Source organism: Apodemus sylvaticus, chromosome 12 (genome assembly GCF_947179515.1).
Source record: "Apodemus sylvaticus chromosome 12, mApoSyl1.1, whole genome shotgun sequence".
In the NCBI taxonomy this organism is placed as follows: domain Eukaryota; kingdom Metazoa; phylum Chordata; class Mammalia; order Rodentia; family Muridae; genus Apodemus; species Apodemus sylvaticus.
Genome location: NC_067483.1, coordinates 44,669,627 through 44,684,053, shown reverse-complemented (window position 1 = coordinate 44,684,053; position 14,427 = coordinate 44,669,627). Strand labels below are relative to the sequence as shown.

General features: G+C 36.8%; 1 protein-coding gene and 1 long non-coding RNA gene across 7 annotated transcripts in view; both read left to right on the top strand.

Annotated features, from left to right (window-relative positions):
• Ptprc (protein tyrosine phosphatase receptor type C) overlaps positions 1 to 14,427 on the top strand; it is a 111,809-nt gene that overhangs the window by 69,712 nt on the left and 27,670 nt on the right. For all 6 annotated transcript variants that reach the window (XM_052199958.1, XM_052199962.1, XM_052199961.1 and 3 more), the window contains 5 exons: positions 5,305 to 5,460; positions 6,805 to 7,013; positions 11,246 to 11,306; positions 12,548 to 12,656; positions 13,285 to 13,319. In XM_052199958.1, the coding sequence (XP_052055918.1) occupies positions 5,305 to 5,460; positions 6,805 to 7,013; positions 11,246 to 11,306; positions 12,548 to 12,656; positions 13,285 to 13,319 (570 nt within the window). The remainder of the gene's footprint in view (positions 1 to 5,304; positions 5,461 to 6,804; positions 7,014 to 11,245; positions 11,307 to 12,547; positions 12,657 to 13,284; positions 13,320 to 14,427) is intronic.
• On the top strand, positions 4 to 3,333 carry LOC127697114 (uncharacterized). The gene is made up of 2 exons (XR_007980407.1): positions 4 to 2,209; positions 2,269 to 3,333. It is a non-coding gene; the product is annotated as an uncharacterized LOC127697114 (long non-coding RNA).

Below are 14,427 nucleotides of genomic sequence, written 5' to 3'. Positions count from 1 at the left end.
ATGTCCTTGTTTACAGTGGCTTTACAAATCTTTCTGTGTGCCCTTTTCAGGATTATACTCTTTTCTTTCCTGTTTTTGAGCATCTTCCACTCGTCCATTTTGTAACATTTCTATGCTGATATTTTCTCTATTGTTATGTTTGTATGTCAGAATATTTGATAGAGTTAAGCGTGTCTATCGTTTCTTTGAATTCTGTATAGTCTAAAAAATGTTGTACTGAATCGCATAATTAGGGTAAGGATGGGATGAGTTGTTAACAATTTGAAGAGTTTTGCATGTCTGCAGCTAGTATAAACTCCTTATAATCATCACATAAATATACAGCTGTCCAAACATGCTTGCACATGATTTAAGGAGAATGGAGGGGAGCTTGGGCGATGATCCTGTATCTTCTATTCTCCCAAACTATGAGCTGGTTACTGAATTGAGCCTCAACTCTCAATTGTGTTGACACTGCCTTAAAGAGCAGTAGAAGCCAGTCCCCAGTCCACGATCTCTGACAGCAATCAAAATGAGTTGTCTCCATCCAAAGGCTCTGTTTTCTCACCCATGTCTATCTAAGCTGTACTGCAGTGAGACCCAGTCAATCTACAGAGGAGAATCAGCAGGATTGTAGCACCATTCAGTTCTTTAAACTATGCACACTGGTCAGCCCTATTCAGGATGCACAGGTCTAACATTTTGGAGATGAATGCTTTTAAGTCTAACTCTACATTTCATCTCATCATTTGTCCATTCAACTGTCTCAGCAGCTCCAACAGTTAGAAATTAAGAGAAAGGAAATGTATCTAGTATTTACTTCTCTTGTGTTATCAGGAGATTCTATAATGTTCTACATAAAGTTATATTTAATGTGATCTAATATCTCAAGAGAGCTGCCCATGTGATGGAAATCAGCTAGTGCAATTTAATGCGATTTTTCAGCAACCCTAGGTGTGCTGTTTGCTATTGTTACAGTCGTATTTTTTCACGTGTTATATCTTGAGGAGCTGCAGCTTTATGTCATCACCGTAGTGATACTGAGTGACAGGAAGCTTTCCTCTTCCAATCACTGGGGAAGAGGAATTTTAAGTTTTGTGCATTCAAGGACTGATTTTGAAGAGCTACTAAAAGCAATGTGCACATTTTGACACTGTGATGATGTTAGGAGCCGCTATGTACATCTTTTAAATAATACCCTTTGTCTCTTTTGACATTGCAAAAATCCCTTGTCTATGTATGTCTTCAGCAATTCCATTGGGAGTAAGCATGTCTATATTGTTTGAAATAGTGCCCACAAAGACACTTTAGAAGAGATCAAGTCTGGAAATTATAAGTGCATTTCTTCTGACATTTCCTAATAAAAAATAATTTGTGGGAATACTGCTATTATTTTATGGGAAAACTAAATCGAAGTATTTAATGAAATAAGATGTTCACTTGTCACATATGGTTTGTTTCTCTGAGACCTTAAAGTAGTTGCCAAGAATGTTCATGTAATGTGTTATGGAATGTGTTCATGAGGGTTCTTCACTGGAAGAGAATCCAGAGAATCCAGATAACAATTATTAGATTAGCTAACACGGTCTGAGACTGGGTTGTCCTTCAGGGTCTATCTGCCAGGTGTAGAGCCATAAAAGGCAGTATCTGTTCAGTCCAAGAGGTTTGTAACCTCACAAAAAAGTGACCACATTCCAAATCTAACAGCCAAAATGGCTCCTGCAGAGTCACTACTGTAAGTTGTGCTAAAATCTTAAAAAGTGGGTGATGGCAACAGAGAGAAGCACACTCAGTCTGGGTCTGAATTCCCCTCACAAGTGAGCTTCTCCTTAATGCCATGCATTTAGGCCCCCATCCCGAGACAGTGCTCTCTGTATCCAGGGCAGATATTTCTCACTCATAACCATGCACCAGTCATGTCTCACAATACCTCACAGACATACAAATGTGACTTATCAATTTCAAAGGCCTTTCTTCATTTAATCAAGTTGATGATCAAGATTAACTGTGACAGAACCTTTCAACCAAAGCTTGAAATTCTTAGTAATTTGAAGCAAGTATTCCAAACATTCAAAGAACTAATAATCTCCATTAGTTACCTGATTTTTTAAAAGTCTTCAGATTTATTGTTCAATAAAAAAGTCAGTTTCATTTTTGTTACAGTAGGTAAAAATTCAAGCTTCACTGCATGACATAATGAAGTTATGTTTTGATGTAGAATGCTTGTGAGGTTGCATAGACAACTGCATGACATAATGAAGTTATGTTTTGATGTAGAATGCTTGTGAGGTTGCATAGACAAGCACATGAATTTGGGTCACTAACTAAAAGCCAAGCAGATCTGGAGTCAGTATCTTTAGCCCCAGGCTATCATCCCAGGGATGAAGGTATTATCCTAAACACCAGACGCCATATAAAAATATAGCAGGGTCCGTGGGTAGGAGGATCGTATCTCTTTCTTGTGTTCCTCCTTCTCTAAGAGAATTCTCATTATGTTTAAAGCAGACTAAAGGAGAAAGTAGCAGCAGTGAACCTCAATAGACACCACTCGAGAAACTACTTTCCTCACTTACTATTGAGTCTTCCATTGTGATATTTCACATAGAAAGTCATTTAGCATTAAGTATGCATTGACTCTATTCCAATTACTGCTCCAGAAAGCCCAAAGACACATCTAACAACAGCAGAGAAGTGTGGTCTTGAGACAAAGAACAGGGTTGCCCCACCATAGGCATTCCTATCCTACTTCTCTCCAGACAGCAGGTGAAGTGGTGCAGGTCAGTCTCAAAGTCTGGACATCAGCGCCTCCAGCCTGGCTTTATTTTCCCCACCTGTGGTCATGGCAAGTGGGGTAATTACTTTATAGCTCAGCTTTCTATGAAATCATATGATAAGACCATAGCAACTTTACATCTATGATGATGGCAAAATCAATGAACTTATACATCATATGAAATGGTGATTGCCACATGTAGAAAGCCATTGATCACTTTTTGGGGTTCTTGTTATGGTGTTATTTTTTATGTTATTGTAACTTCTGTCTAATAACATGCTACTCAAGATTGCTTTGCTATATTTTTTCTACTCAAAATGTCAACATGTGGTTAATGATTTCCCATTTGACACAAGCCAGCTCTTTATATCTTAAGGTACAATCATGTCTTTTTTCACATCTTTATGTATATTGTGAGCATCTGCTATGCTAGTCGTGTTTGTCCATAAGTTCATAACATACCTCCTTACAATTTGAATGTTTTGTGACAATTCAACTTGATGGCAATGTTTTTGTAGAGTATGTATAAATCCATGAATTAGACTGTAACAACACAAAAATAAAGTTTTTCTTTCAATCTATTTGATTTCACTCATTTTTCCATGAAAAGCCTAGATTCCAGTATCAACATAAACTCTTTTCTCATTCTTGTGGCCCCATGAATCACTTCAGCCTTAAAATTATGTGAAATAATAAACCTAGTTACTGGTGATCTGATGACTTCTTCCCTGAAAGTCTATCACACTAGCTCCTATTGATGCTCTAAGGCCAGTGTAAAGTATCACAAAGGCTGTGAGGAAAACATTCATTCTAAAGCATTATAACTTAAGATGTTGTAGTATTCTCTGGTGATCTGTGCTATATCAGAAGAGAAGATCTTCACAAATACTTTATTAAATATTCTTTTCAGCACATTAGTGATATGATGTCATAACTGTGAATAATTTGTGTCTATTCAATGACTTTTTAATATTTTCTATTGCTTTCACACACACACACACACACACACACACACACACACACATATATATAATTAACATACATTAGATCATTTCCCACATTCTTTTCCATTTCCTTCCTCCTATACTTCTCTTATTTGCCTCGCCTAAAAATTCACAGCCTCATCCTCTTTATTTGTTGTTATGGTTACATATATACATAAATGGATAAACATAAAATACAGTCATCTGAGTCCAATCATTATTGCGTGTGTGTGTGTGTGTGTGTGTGTGTGTGTGTGTGTATTTTAGGGACAATCACTTGATATCAGATAACCAATCAGAAGTTCATTTCTAGTGAAGATTAATTTTTCTGATGTCAACAGCTGTTCATAACTTGCAACTCTTTATTTAAGATTAGACCCAATGAAGTCTCTCCCATCCAGGTTAGGATATCAACTGTTGTTGGAATTGTTCAAGTCTCACTAGGTAGCCATGTTGTTGAGATTTTATGGCTGTAGGTTTCATAACTGGAGGACACAATTGCACAGCAGACTTCATGGTCACCTTTCTTTTATAATTTTTCTGCTCCCCGTCTTCCTTGATGGTTACTGACTCTGAGGTGCAGATCCATCAAATAGAGTTGAGCAACCTCCTGTCAGTTGTTTTCTGCATTTTGACTGGTTATGTCTATCTATCATATTCTCCTTATGCTACAAAGAAGGTTCCTTGATCAGGAATGAGAACTAATGAGAAGCTTTCAGAACTCAGATGGGCAGTAGACTGGTTTGGGGGAAGTTCCAGATGTAGTATTCTTCCAGACTCTATGACCAAACTCACCAAACTAATCACGAGTTCTTGTCTGTGTTTACAGTACCAACTGTAATTTTCCTCCTGTTAAGTGGGCCTTAAGTCCAACTACGCAGCTGTTACTTACTGCCAAGATATGAGTGTCACCATTGTACCTTTAGGGGTGGTGTGCTGTGCTGGTCTTTGTTGTGGTTCACAGGTATTCACGGATAGGCAAGGCTACTGATCATTTTCCTCTCTTAGCAGTTTGCACATCACCATCTGGTAACATGAAAGCCAGCCCTCAGGGAAGAGACTTCTGGATCAGTTAGTTCTAGCTCAAGCCCTGACTTCTATGTCCACAGTGTGTGCTTTCTTTAGCACTAGGGACTTCAGTTTGTGAGTAAATATAAAGTAATAGTTACCTATGTATTCTTTAAGCGTCCTTAGTGTTATATGTCCTTCATCCCACCCTATTCTTCTGAGTCATCCTCCCTACCCCCAATTAAAGCCCTTTCTACATTTCTCCTCTTCCTCTCTCTTAATATTACCTATATCCTGCCTTTCCCCTCTCTACAAGCCCCCCCTCCCGCCCGTTCCTTTTTACTGTCCTGGTTTCTGCAGTTACTCTAGGTTTTATACACACAATTGAAGGATTGGAGCTAGAAACACAGAGGAGAGACAACACACTGTGTTTGCCTTTCTGTATAAATTCCCCCAATATTTGGAGTCTGCTTGGGATCATAAAATGTAAAAATCAAGTTATTTGCATAGGGAGCCCAACTTTCAGAAACTTACTAATTTAGGTTTTCTTTTTAATTCTAGACAAATGTGAAAATTTGACTAATCATCGGAACAGTTTTAAGGTGGAAGACCTGAAACCTTATACAAAATATGAAGTGTCACTATTTGCCTATGTCAATGGGAAGGTGCAGAGAAATGGGACTGCTGAGAAATGCAGCTTTGAGACAAAACCAGCTCGTAAGTTTTTTTGCTTTAATATTTCTTCCATGAATGATAAGGGGCAGCAAATGTCATTTTTATGTGCAATGCATTGATCTTTCTACTTCTGCTGGCATGTTTGTTACCTTCTAAAATTTTAAATGATTTAAAAGAAAATTATTTAACCTCTGCTAATCCAGGTTCACTGTACCTATCAGATATAGTGGCATGGTTGAAGTAACAAAAGCAGTAAGCGTCAGCAGCCAGTGTGCTTCCTAAGACTTCAAACACTTAAGCATCTCAGTAACTTAGATTAAACATTCTCACTTTACTATCTAGGAACACAAATTGCAGCTAGACACCTAAGGGTATCCTACAGAACCCCTGATAAAACATTTCATAATATAGAGCATGTTTTGGTACTTATTTTACATCATGTTTTTCATGGGAAATTTCAACGGTCTTGCTTCCTGTGTGACATTGCTGAAACAAAGCTAGATTCATATCCAAGGTAACAGCTAATCTTAATTAGGGGCAGGAAAGAAGAAAGCGTCCTGGAGTAAGGTGGGATCTATGGCTATAGGACCCAATGGGTACCAGCTTCCTGGAGAAAAGATTTCTTCAGTATTAAAACACACTCCATATCATCTAGGCTCACATAATCCCATCATTAGCTCAGAACATTTGGCCTTTGATAACTACGAGAGAAGGAGAGTGAATATCCTTTAATGATGTGATCCTTGGTAGGCTAACCACACACTACGGTGAGCCCCAAACCCAAGCTTGATGGGGCATGGAGAAGCAAGGGAGGAATCTCAGAGTTGAATGGGAATGGGTGGAAGGGCAGATCAGATGGGAAGAGGAAGGGCTTGTCTGTGTATGTATGAAAAGGTTCAAATATATAGTGTATGACATTCTCAAAGAATGAATAAAAATATTGGAAATTTTCCAAGTCCTGCAGCTTTATGCTCTTGTTGCCTTTCCAGGTTTCTGGAATATTAAAGCCAAGGAAAGTGATTAATTGCTTGAAAAATCTCTCTTGGTGTTGAGTAGGATAAACAGGCACATGAGCTGGGCTGTACAGGAGAACTTACCTGTATCTCAAGCATCCTTCCAGGTCCTCTTCCTTCTTCCTTCTCACTTCTCACTGATATTTCATTCCACATCTAGTTTTTTTAGGGATTGTGCAAACACTTTTGTCTTCAAACATGTCTTCTATGCTAATAATGAATAGGTGATTTATTTATAAATGTTTTAAAATAATTTTGAATCTGTGTTCCCATGATGTAGATCAATACTGAGAATGGTTTACATACTTTAAGGTTCTTAAACTTTCACATATCAAAACATTAAGATAACAAATATGTTTCTTTATTTTGATAGGTCCAAGCAGGGTCACTGGAATGAAAACCTCCCGGACAACAGAAAATAGTATAATTGTCACATGTGATCGTCCTCGTGAAATTAATGGCCCTAAAGAGTATTATATTTTGGAAGTCAAAAGTGGAGGGTCTTTGGTTAAAAATGACAATCAATCAACATGTAAATTCGATGTAGAGAATCTCTACTATTCAACTGTCTATGAGTTTCTGGTAAGGCCATGTGTTCCATAATCGCAATCGTCCCAAGATATATTACAGTGTTTAACATTTAAGTACTTGCATGGCATTAATGATAGTGCTTGCATGGACTTACGGCTCTCTGATGAATCATGAAATCAACACATTAGAACATCGACAATTTGACACCAAGCTTTTTTTCCTCTGGAATGAAAAGCAATTCTTAATGGAAAAAAATTCTCAGGATAATTGCTTCTTCAAAATGCCTTAACTGTAGGGAAACATTGTTCGTGTGCCTGTTAGACCTTTCCTGAGCAGCAGATGTTCACTTTGCAAAATATTTATTTTCATCAAGTTTTCAACTACAAAATCTTAGGTGTGCTGTGAGGTTAGAAAATACTAAAATATATGAAGATGCATTTACACATAAATAACCTTAATATACCTATTGTTTCACTGTGAATTAAATATTATATAGATATTTCTGTTATTTATTTGAAAGTTTCTATGCAATAGATAAACATGACCATTTTAAGAGAGTCTGACAATTTTTTCTGTATTGTTTTATCATTAACATTTTTTTGTTATTTAATTTCCAATAGTTACATGGAGTTCTAGCATACAGTTTTTATTATATTCTACTACTTACAACTATGTTGATCTCTAACATAAACAGCATTTAGGAAACATGTTTATGAAGCAATAGCCACATTTCTTAATGTCTTTAATAATTTCAACTCAATACAAAGAAAATGTAAGGAAGAAAAATCTGGTTTTGTCTTCTGGCTGAGGGAAGGCATCATGGCAGGAACCTGATGTAACTGGTTACATTGCATCTGTATTCAGAAAACAGAGAGAGATGGGTGTTCGTGCTCAGCTCAGTCTCTTACTATCACTCCATTTAGCACCGTAGCCCATTGAGTGGTGTTGCATTTTGGGTTGTTTTTCCCTAAGCATTTAACCCTTCTCCTTCATACACATGCCTAGAAATTTATCTCTTCGGTGTGTCCAGATCTGTCAAGGTGGCGATCAGTACTAACTATTCTAAGTCCACTTGCACGTAACTTCACGTCTTCATGTTTCACTCTCTTACTGGCAATCTGAATGAAAGCAGTGAGCAGTAGCCGTGCTGCAATCCGAGCACTGCGCTGTCTTGAGATTTCCTTCACCAAAGAAGTTAATCCATTTCCTTTTGGTTCTCTATTACTCCCAGCCATGGACACAATCTAGCCAAAAAAAAAAATATATATATATCATGTATGCGATACACTCAGCCCTGGACTCCCTCCAACCTCTGAAAATCCATGAACTGGTCCTTACTATTTGCCTTTCCCATGGCACTATGATCTTTGGATTCCAATAGGAATTACAGATTATGGTCTACTTAGAAGCATCCTATGCCTTCTCTAGAATGAGACTGACCTCTTCTACCTTCTTTGCATAAACCAGTTCCAAAGGAGTAAGAATCATGTGCTCAGGTGTATCACAGCAATGCCTCTATTCCTCTGTAATTTTTACTTTATTTATGAAGGCGCAGGCATGCGTGTGTGCATGTGTGTGTGTGTGTGTGTGTGTAATTTGGGTACATATGTGCTACAGTGCACACGCATGGAAGGTGAAGGACATGCCTGGGAAGTCAATTTTTATCTTCTACCATGAGATCAAGGGATTGAACTTAGGTTATGAGACTTGTGTAGTAAGAAGTTTTATCTGATGAGCCATCTTTTTAGTTCCTTGTTTTCTACATTAGCTACTTGTCTTGTTGCTATGAGTAAATACATGACTAATTAAGGTAAGGATGAAAGAACTTAGTTTTGCTCACAGTTGGAGGGAGTATAGTACATTCTAGTGAGAGAGGGAAAGTGACAGGAACATGAGGCAGCTGGCCAATTTTTATCCACAGATACGAAGCAAAAGAGTAATGTTAAACCTAGTTTCTTTTTATTATCGAGTCTCTTATTATTTACTGGTAATAAATAATAAATGTTATTTATTATTTAGTCTAGCATATAATGGTGCTACCCACATTTAGGGTAGCTCTTACCCCTCAGTTCACTCAGTCTTGAAACTCCTTCACTGATATGTCTTGAGTCCTCACTTCCCCGCCCACAGGTGATTATAGGTCTTATAAATTTGATAATCAGCATTAACTGTCACAATATGATCTTGACAGTGGACTTCATTGCTTTTTATCATTCCAAGTGTTTTTGTATTATTACCATTTTGGAACATAAATTATAATGAGAAGTCACTCATAGGCCGTGGTTCAGCTAGTCTGGTATTTAGTACATGCCAGAATCCTGAAGAAGTAGGCTCTAATGCCAGTGACAGAATAGGTTGCTAACAAGAGGGAGGGCAAGCAGGCAAAGAGTAAATGTTTCCTTCTTCCTTATCCTTTCTATAAGCATCCTCCATAATCTGCTGTATGCTGTCAAAAAGAAAATAAAATGTTTATCAACCTTAGTAATTATGTCAGTAATAAACAGAAATGGAAGAACAAATGAAAAAGCTCAGAAAATGAAACCAAGGCTTAGTAACTTAAGGTATAGTAAGTAGAAATTAAAGCTATCTGTTAATATGCTAGTATGCTCAAATTTTTTAAAAGTAAACTTGCTATTTACAAGAGTTGACTGTAGAATACACATGTTTTTAAGGGTAAAATACATGAAAATTTACAGTGTAGAAATAATGGTCATAAACACCAAGGGCTTGTAAATTTTAATGCAAATAAAGAAAATCAACTTGATATCAAAGAAAACTGAGCGGTTACAGAAGCAGACCACTGGTGAGTATAGGATTTTCCCAATATTTGTAAAAAAAAAAAAAGGCCAGTTATTTCTCATAAAGCAATCAAATTTTAAGCTCAAGAAATTCTGTTTGCAGGCTTTTAGATGTCACTGACAAGCCATGGAGGAACAGGATACAGTTTTTTCCAATCCACAGTAATAATAATCAAAATGGTATTTTTATATAAGTGGAGAAGATACAACAAGAAAAGCACATCAAAACAAATCACTAGAAAGAAATTATGAATAGCAAAACAAGTATAAATATCTTTAGTGGAGCTGGTTATACTGAATAGAGATGAGAGGATTACACCCTCGTGAGGCTGGGCAAGTTGTCTTAAGGACATAAATGGATGTGGAGATATGTGGTGGTGAGAGAAATGAAGAAAAGCAGAGAGCCATGTGTGCAGTCGAAGAAGGAATAACTAAATGAAAACCTTCTCCTAATTTGAAGTTTATATTCATAATGCTCACTCATAGAGCCCAGAATAACTTCTAATGTTTGAAAAGAGGGAGAATCCTAGGAAGAGGGGCAAGCCATCAGTAGTTATTAACAAGATAAAGCTTCAGTGTGTGTGAGATGAAAGTGAGCACTGTGCCAAGAGCTCTGTGGCCACTGGGGAAGCTGTGCACAGTGGGACAGAACGCAGGACGGCTTGGTAATAGCACATTATTTCTCCATATGGAATACTCTTCTGAAAGAAATGGCACACTCAGTCAAGAAGATATCTGCAAGAAGCAATGATCGTGAAAGACAGTGTAGATGATTCTCAAAGAATGCCTCTGTATTAGACAGACTAAAAGGATCTCTAGGGTACTGATCATCCTTATACTATCGAAAGTTACACAGTACTGAAAAAAGAGTGAAATATTTCCAAAATACAACAAAAGTTCTGCATTCCACACAGATGTCAATCACATCATCTACCCATCTATTGAATATCTGTTCACAGAATTAATAAAATATTAAGATATTGACTTAATAATACATTGAAATAATAATGTACTATGAAAGGAAGAAATATTTTTCCTCTTGGAATGTGAAGAGTGCTTTGTACTAGATAATCCATTACTGACCATATCAGTAAGTCAGACAATGTAACTACCACTTTAGCAACATTTAAAATAACAATTTATGTGTGTGTGTGTGTGAGAGAGAGAGAGTGTGTGTGTTTCTAAGTTTCAAATTACTTGTCTTGACTATTCCTGGTTATCAACTTGACTACATCTGGAATTAACTAAAACCCAAGCAGCAATGGTACACTTGTGAAGGATTCTTTTTTTTTTCTTTATTGAATTATTTGAAGTGGAAATACCCAATTTAAATCCAGATTTTTGGAGGTGGTAAGATCCACCTTAAATTAAGCATCCTTAAATTCAACATTCTATGAGAAATATTGTGCAGCTTATAATATGCCATACACCCTTATAGTAGAAAACCAAATTCTTTTCTTTTTCTTTTTCTTAACTGAAATTTAGGTCTATTTTCACAATGGAGTATACCAGGGAGATCCAGTTAAGAAAAATCATTCAACATCTTGTAAGTCATCCTGTCCTATTTTTTCTAACTCTATATGTATGCATTTGTTTGAACAAAACTGTTTTATTTTGCATCCACAGATTGATCCATTAGTTGTTTATATGCATTTTATAAATATCTGTAACTTATAAAAATTACAGTATCGTAAAAGTCAAATTAGATTTGATCACTTAGTCAATATGTGAATGTTGTCTTCATTACAAGTTTTAAGAGGATTTATTTGCACAAATAAATTTGGTGACCCTTTTTAATGAGACTGCTTTCTTGACTGTAATGTTTCACATATATCTGATCTACTGATACATCTGCTGATCATGTTCTGATTTGTAAGTTACCTTAAGGGTCTAGGGCATCATTATTGACAATAAGACACTAAAAGCAGGTTTGGGTGGTGAATAGCTACATTTCTCTGAGTTCTACACACTCTACAATTTTCTGGAACCAAACTATTTAACTTCATTTCAGGAATTAAGGAACTGAGGCTCAAAGGTGATGGGTTTCTGGCCAAATTCCCTTCTAGGGAATAAGACATAAGATGGGAAACTTAACAGCCGGGCTTTGGGGTTCAAACCATGATGTCACTTCATAGGTATAGTATATCTCCATCATGTGCAGGAAAAGGATGGCATGTAATACACAATACAGATATTGCCAACAGGGCTTGGCTCTGGTTTCCCTATGAGTGTGATTCACATTTATTCTCAGTGAATGCTCAAGCTAGGGAAAGTGTTAATCTTCACTGTCAAATGAAATAAATTTTGTCTCCTGGTTAATTGGTTTTATTCCCCAGTGAACATGTAAGAGATTTATCTTTGTGGGATAGAAGCTTTTACGAATCCCTTAGGAGGCTACCTACTTTTGAGCTGAATGGTAAACTATGAGTTCCTTTCTGAAAACTGTAATAACTACATTACCTCATTGATTCCTTTAAAATGAGTCTCTGAAAGGGAATTAAATCTAAATGATAGTTTTCTACAAAAGTACATTATTTAATGAAAAGAAATGGAAGTACTCATCTATATTCTAATTAGTCTCTTTAAATATAAATGCCTTGGGAATTTTGAAATAACAGAGCCCCAAACTGCAAAATCAAGATTTTAATGTATTTCATTTTATTCTATAATTTTAGCTTTGACTTCATGATAAATGAAAAATATTAAAATTCTAGTTCATGAAGGTTACCCTTGCTCTAGTAAAGTATTTGAAATAATAAGCTCTTGTGTGTCACTTTTTATTTCTAGATAATGCTAAGGCACTGATTATATTCCTGGTGTTTCTGATTATTGTGACATCAATAGCCCTGCTTGTTGTTTTGTATAAAATCTATGAGCTGCGCAAGAAAAGATCCAGGTAAGAGACAATTAATTATGATTTAGGAGGTGATGGCTGTTGTAATAATGTTTCAAACTGGCATCCAAAAATTCATTGCCTGAGCAATAGACTACAGAAGACAGTATGAACTTAGTTCACACCTGGAGATTGAGTCAAAGACATAACATGGAAATATTGGCTTCCTATAAGTACTTATATTCTCTACGTTTGCTAAGGGCAGTGTTAGCTTTATTGTAATTATAATAATCAGTGTAAAGAATGCATATCTTTTAATCCTCAGTGGATGAAAGCAATCTGGGGACAGCAATTGCTAAGGAGGGAAGTTCTGGGTAGTGTGTTCATTTCTTTGCCTAAGATGATAAAAACTTATGAAAAAAATGGGAGAATTCACTTAATTCTTTCTCATTCTTCTGAAGCTCCCATTGCTTTCTGCACTCTACCCAAGTTCCCGTTTTCCCTCTTCCTTTTTCCATCCTCTGTCTTCTTTCCTCTCCTATCTCTCCCTTCCCCCTCTTCTGTGATCCTCATCTGTACTTGTCCCTCCAGTTAGTACATTTATAAAATGATATTTGATCAGTTAAGCTGAAGGCCAACTGAATGCCATGTTCTTACAAATACAGAAGCTTATTTTATTTTATTTTCACAGCAATTTAGATGAGCAACAGGAGCTCGTTGAAAGGGGTGAGTGTGAATAATTTTGACTGATGAATATTATTTCTCTGTATTCGAGTTAACTTATTTTAAAATAAGGGTTGGGCATCTTTAATTCAACCTGGGCTTTTCCCATCAATCAAATGAATCAAATTCATCTATTCTAAAAGTAGACATCTATGTGAAGTTTTCAATCACAATCATATCACAAATATTGTCATGCATGGCACTGAAGATGCCACAGTGACAGGCCATGGTCTCTGCTCTTCCAAGGTTGGGAATTGAAGAGAGGAACCCAGGTGTATTGATTAATAAGAGCAGTGGGGTAAATGTTGTAGCTGTGCAATGTGCTTGGTCCTGCCTAAAGATAAAATACAGAAAAATGTCTGCAGGGAGGACAGGGATATGGTTTGCTAAGAATTCAGGCAAGCATCAGACCAACCAGTGAGGAAGGAAGATGGTATTCCACAGTGATGCTGTGATATGGAGTGTCTTCAGGTTTTGCCAGGGTGTGATGGTGGATCCTCCCACTGAAGGCAAAATGATAAATAGGACACTTTACATAAAAAGGGCATGCCTTCTTCTGATTTTATTATATATTTTATCAGTTTTTAAAGAAAGGATCCAATAAAAATCATTAGAGATATTCAAATTCAAATTTGAAAATGTCTCTGTCTTGCATTACCTCCTATGTGAAGGGTTTCCTTCAGACCACGGGAGGTACCAAGTTGTGCATAACAGCTTTTGGATTGCTTCTTTGGAGTGCCATAGTTTGGGTCCCTGTTAGAGACTGTATCACAACCTGTTATGGCTGCATTGGTACACACCTTTGTTGAATACCCTCCTATAACCAGGCTGCAAACACTGGGAAGGCACGGAGGTTCCTCTTTATTTTAAAGTTTTCTCCCTCATGTCCAGATGAGGATATGGAAATTAGTGCATGCCAATGAATAGATCAATCATCGAGGTCACATGTCTGGAGCCTTAGTCCTATTAGACTGAGGAGAGAGGAAGAAAGAAAGGTCTAACCATACCTGGGCAGAGGGTGGAATACAGTTGCCAGAGTTGAAATGGATTGGAAGTATCAGATATTTTCTCTTGTAATTAGTACCAGTTACAACAAGGAATACTTTAGCCA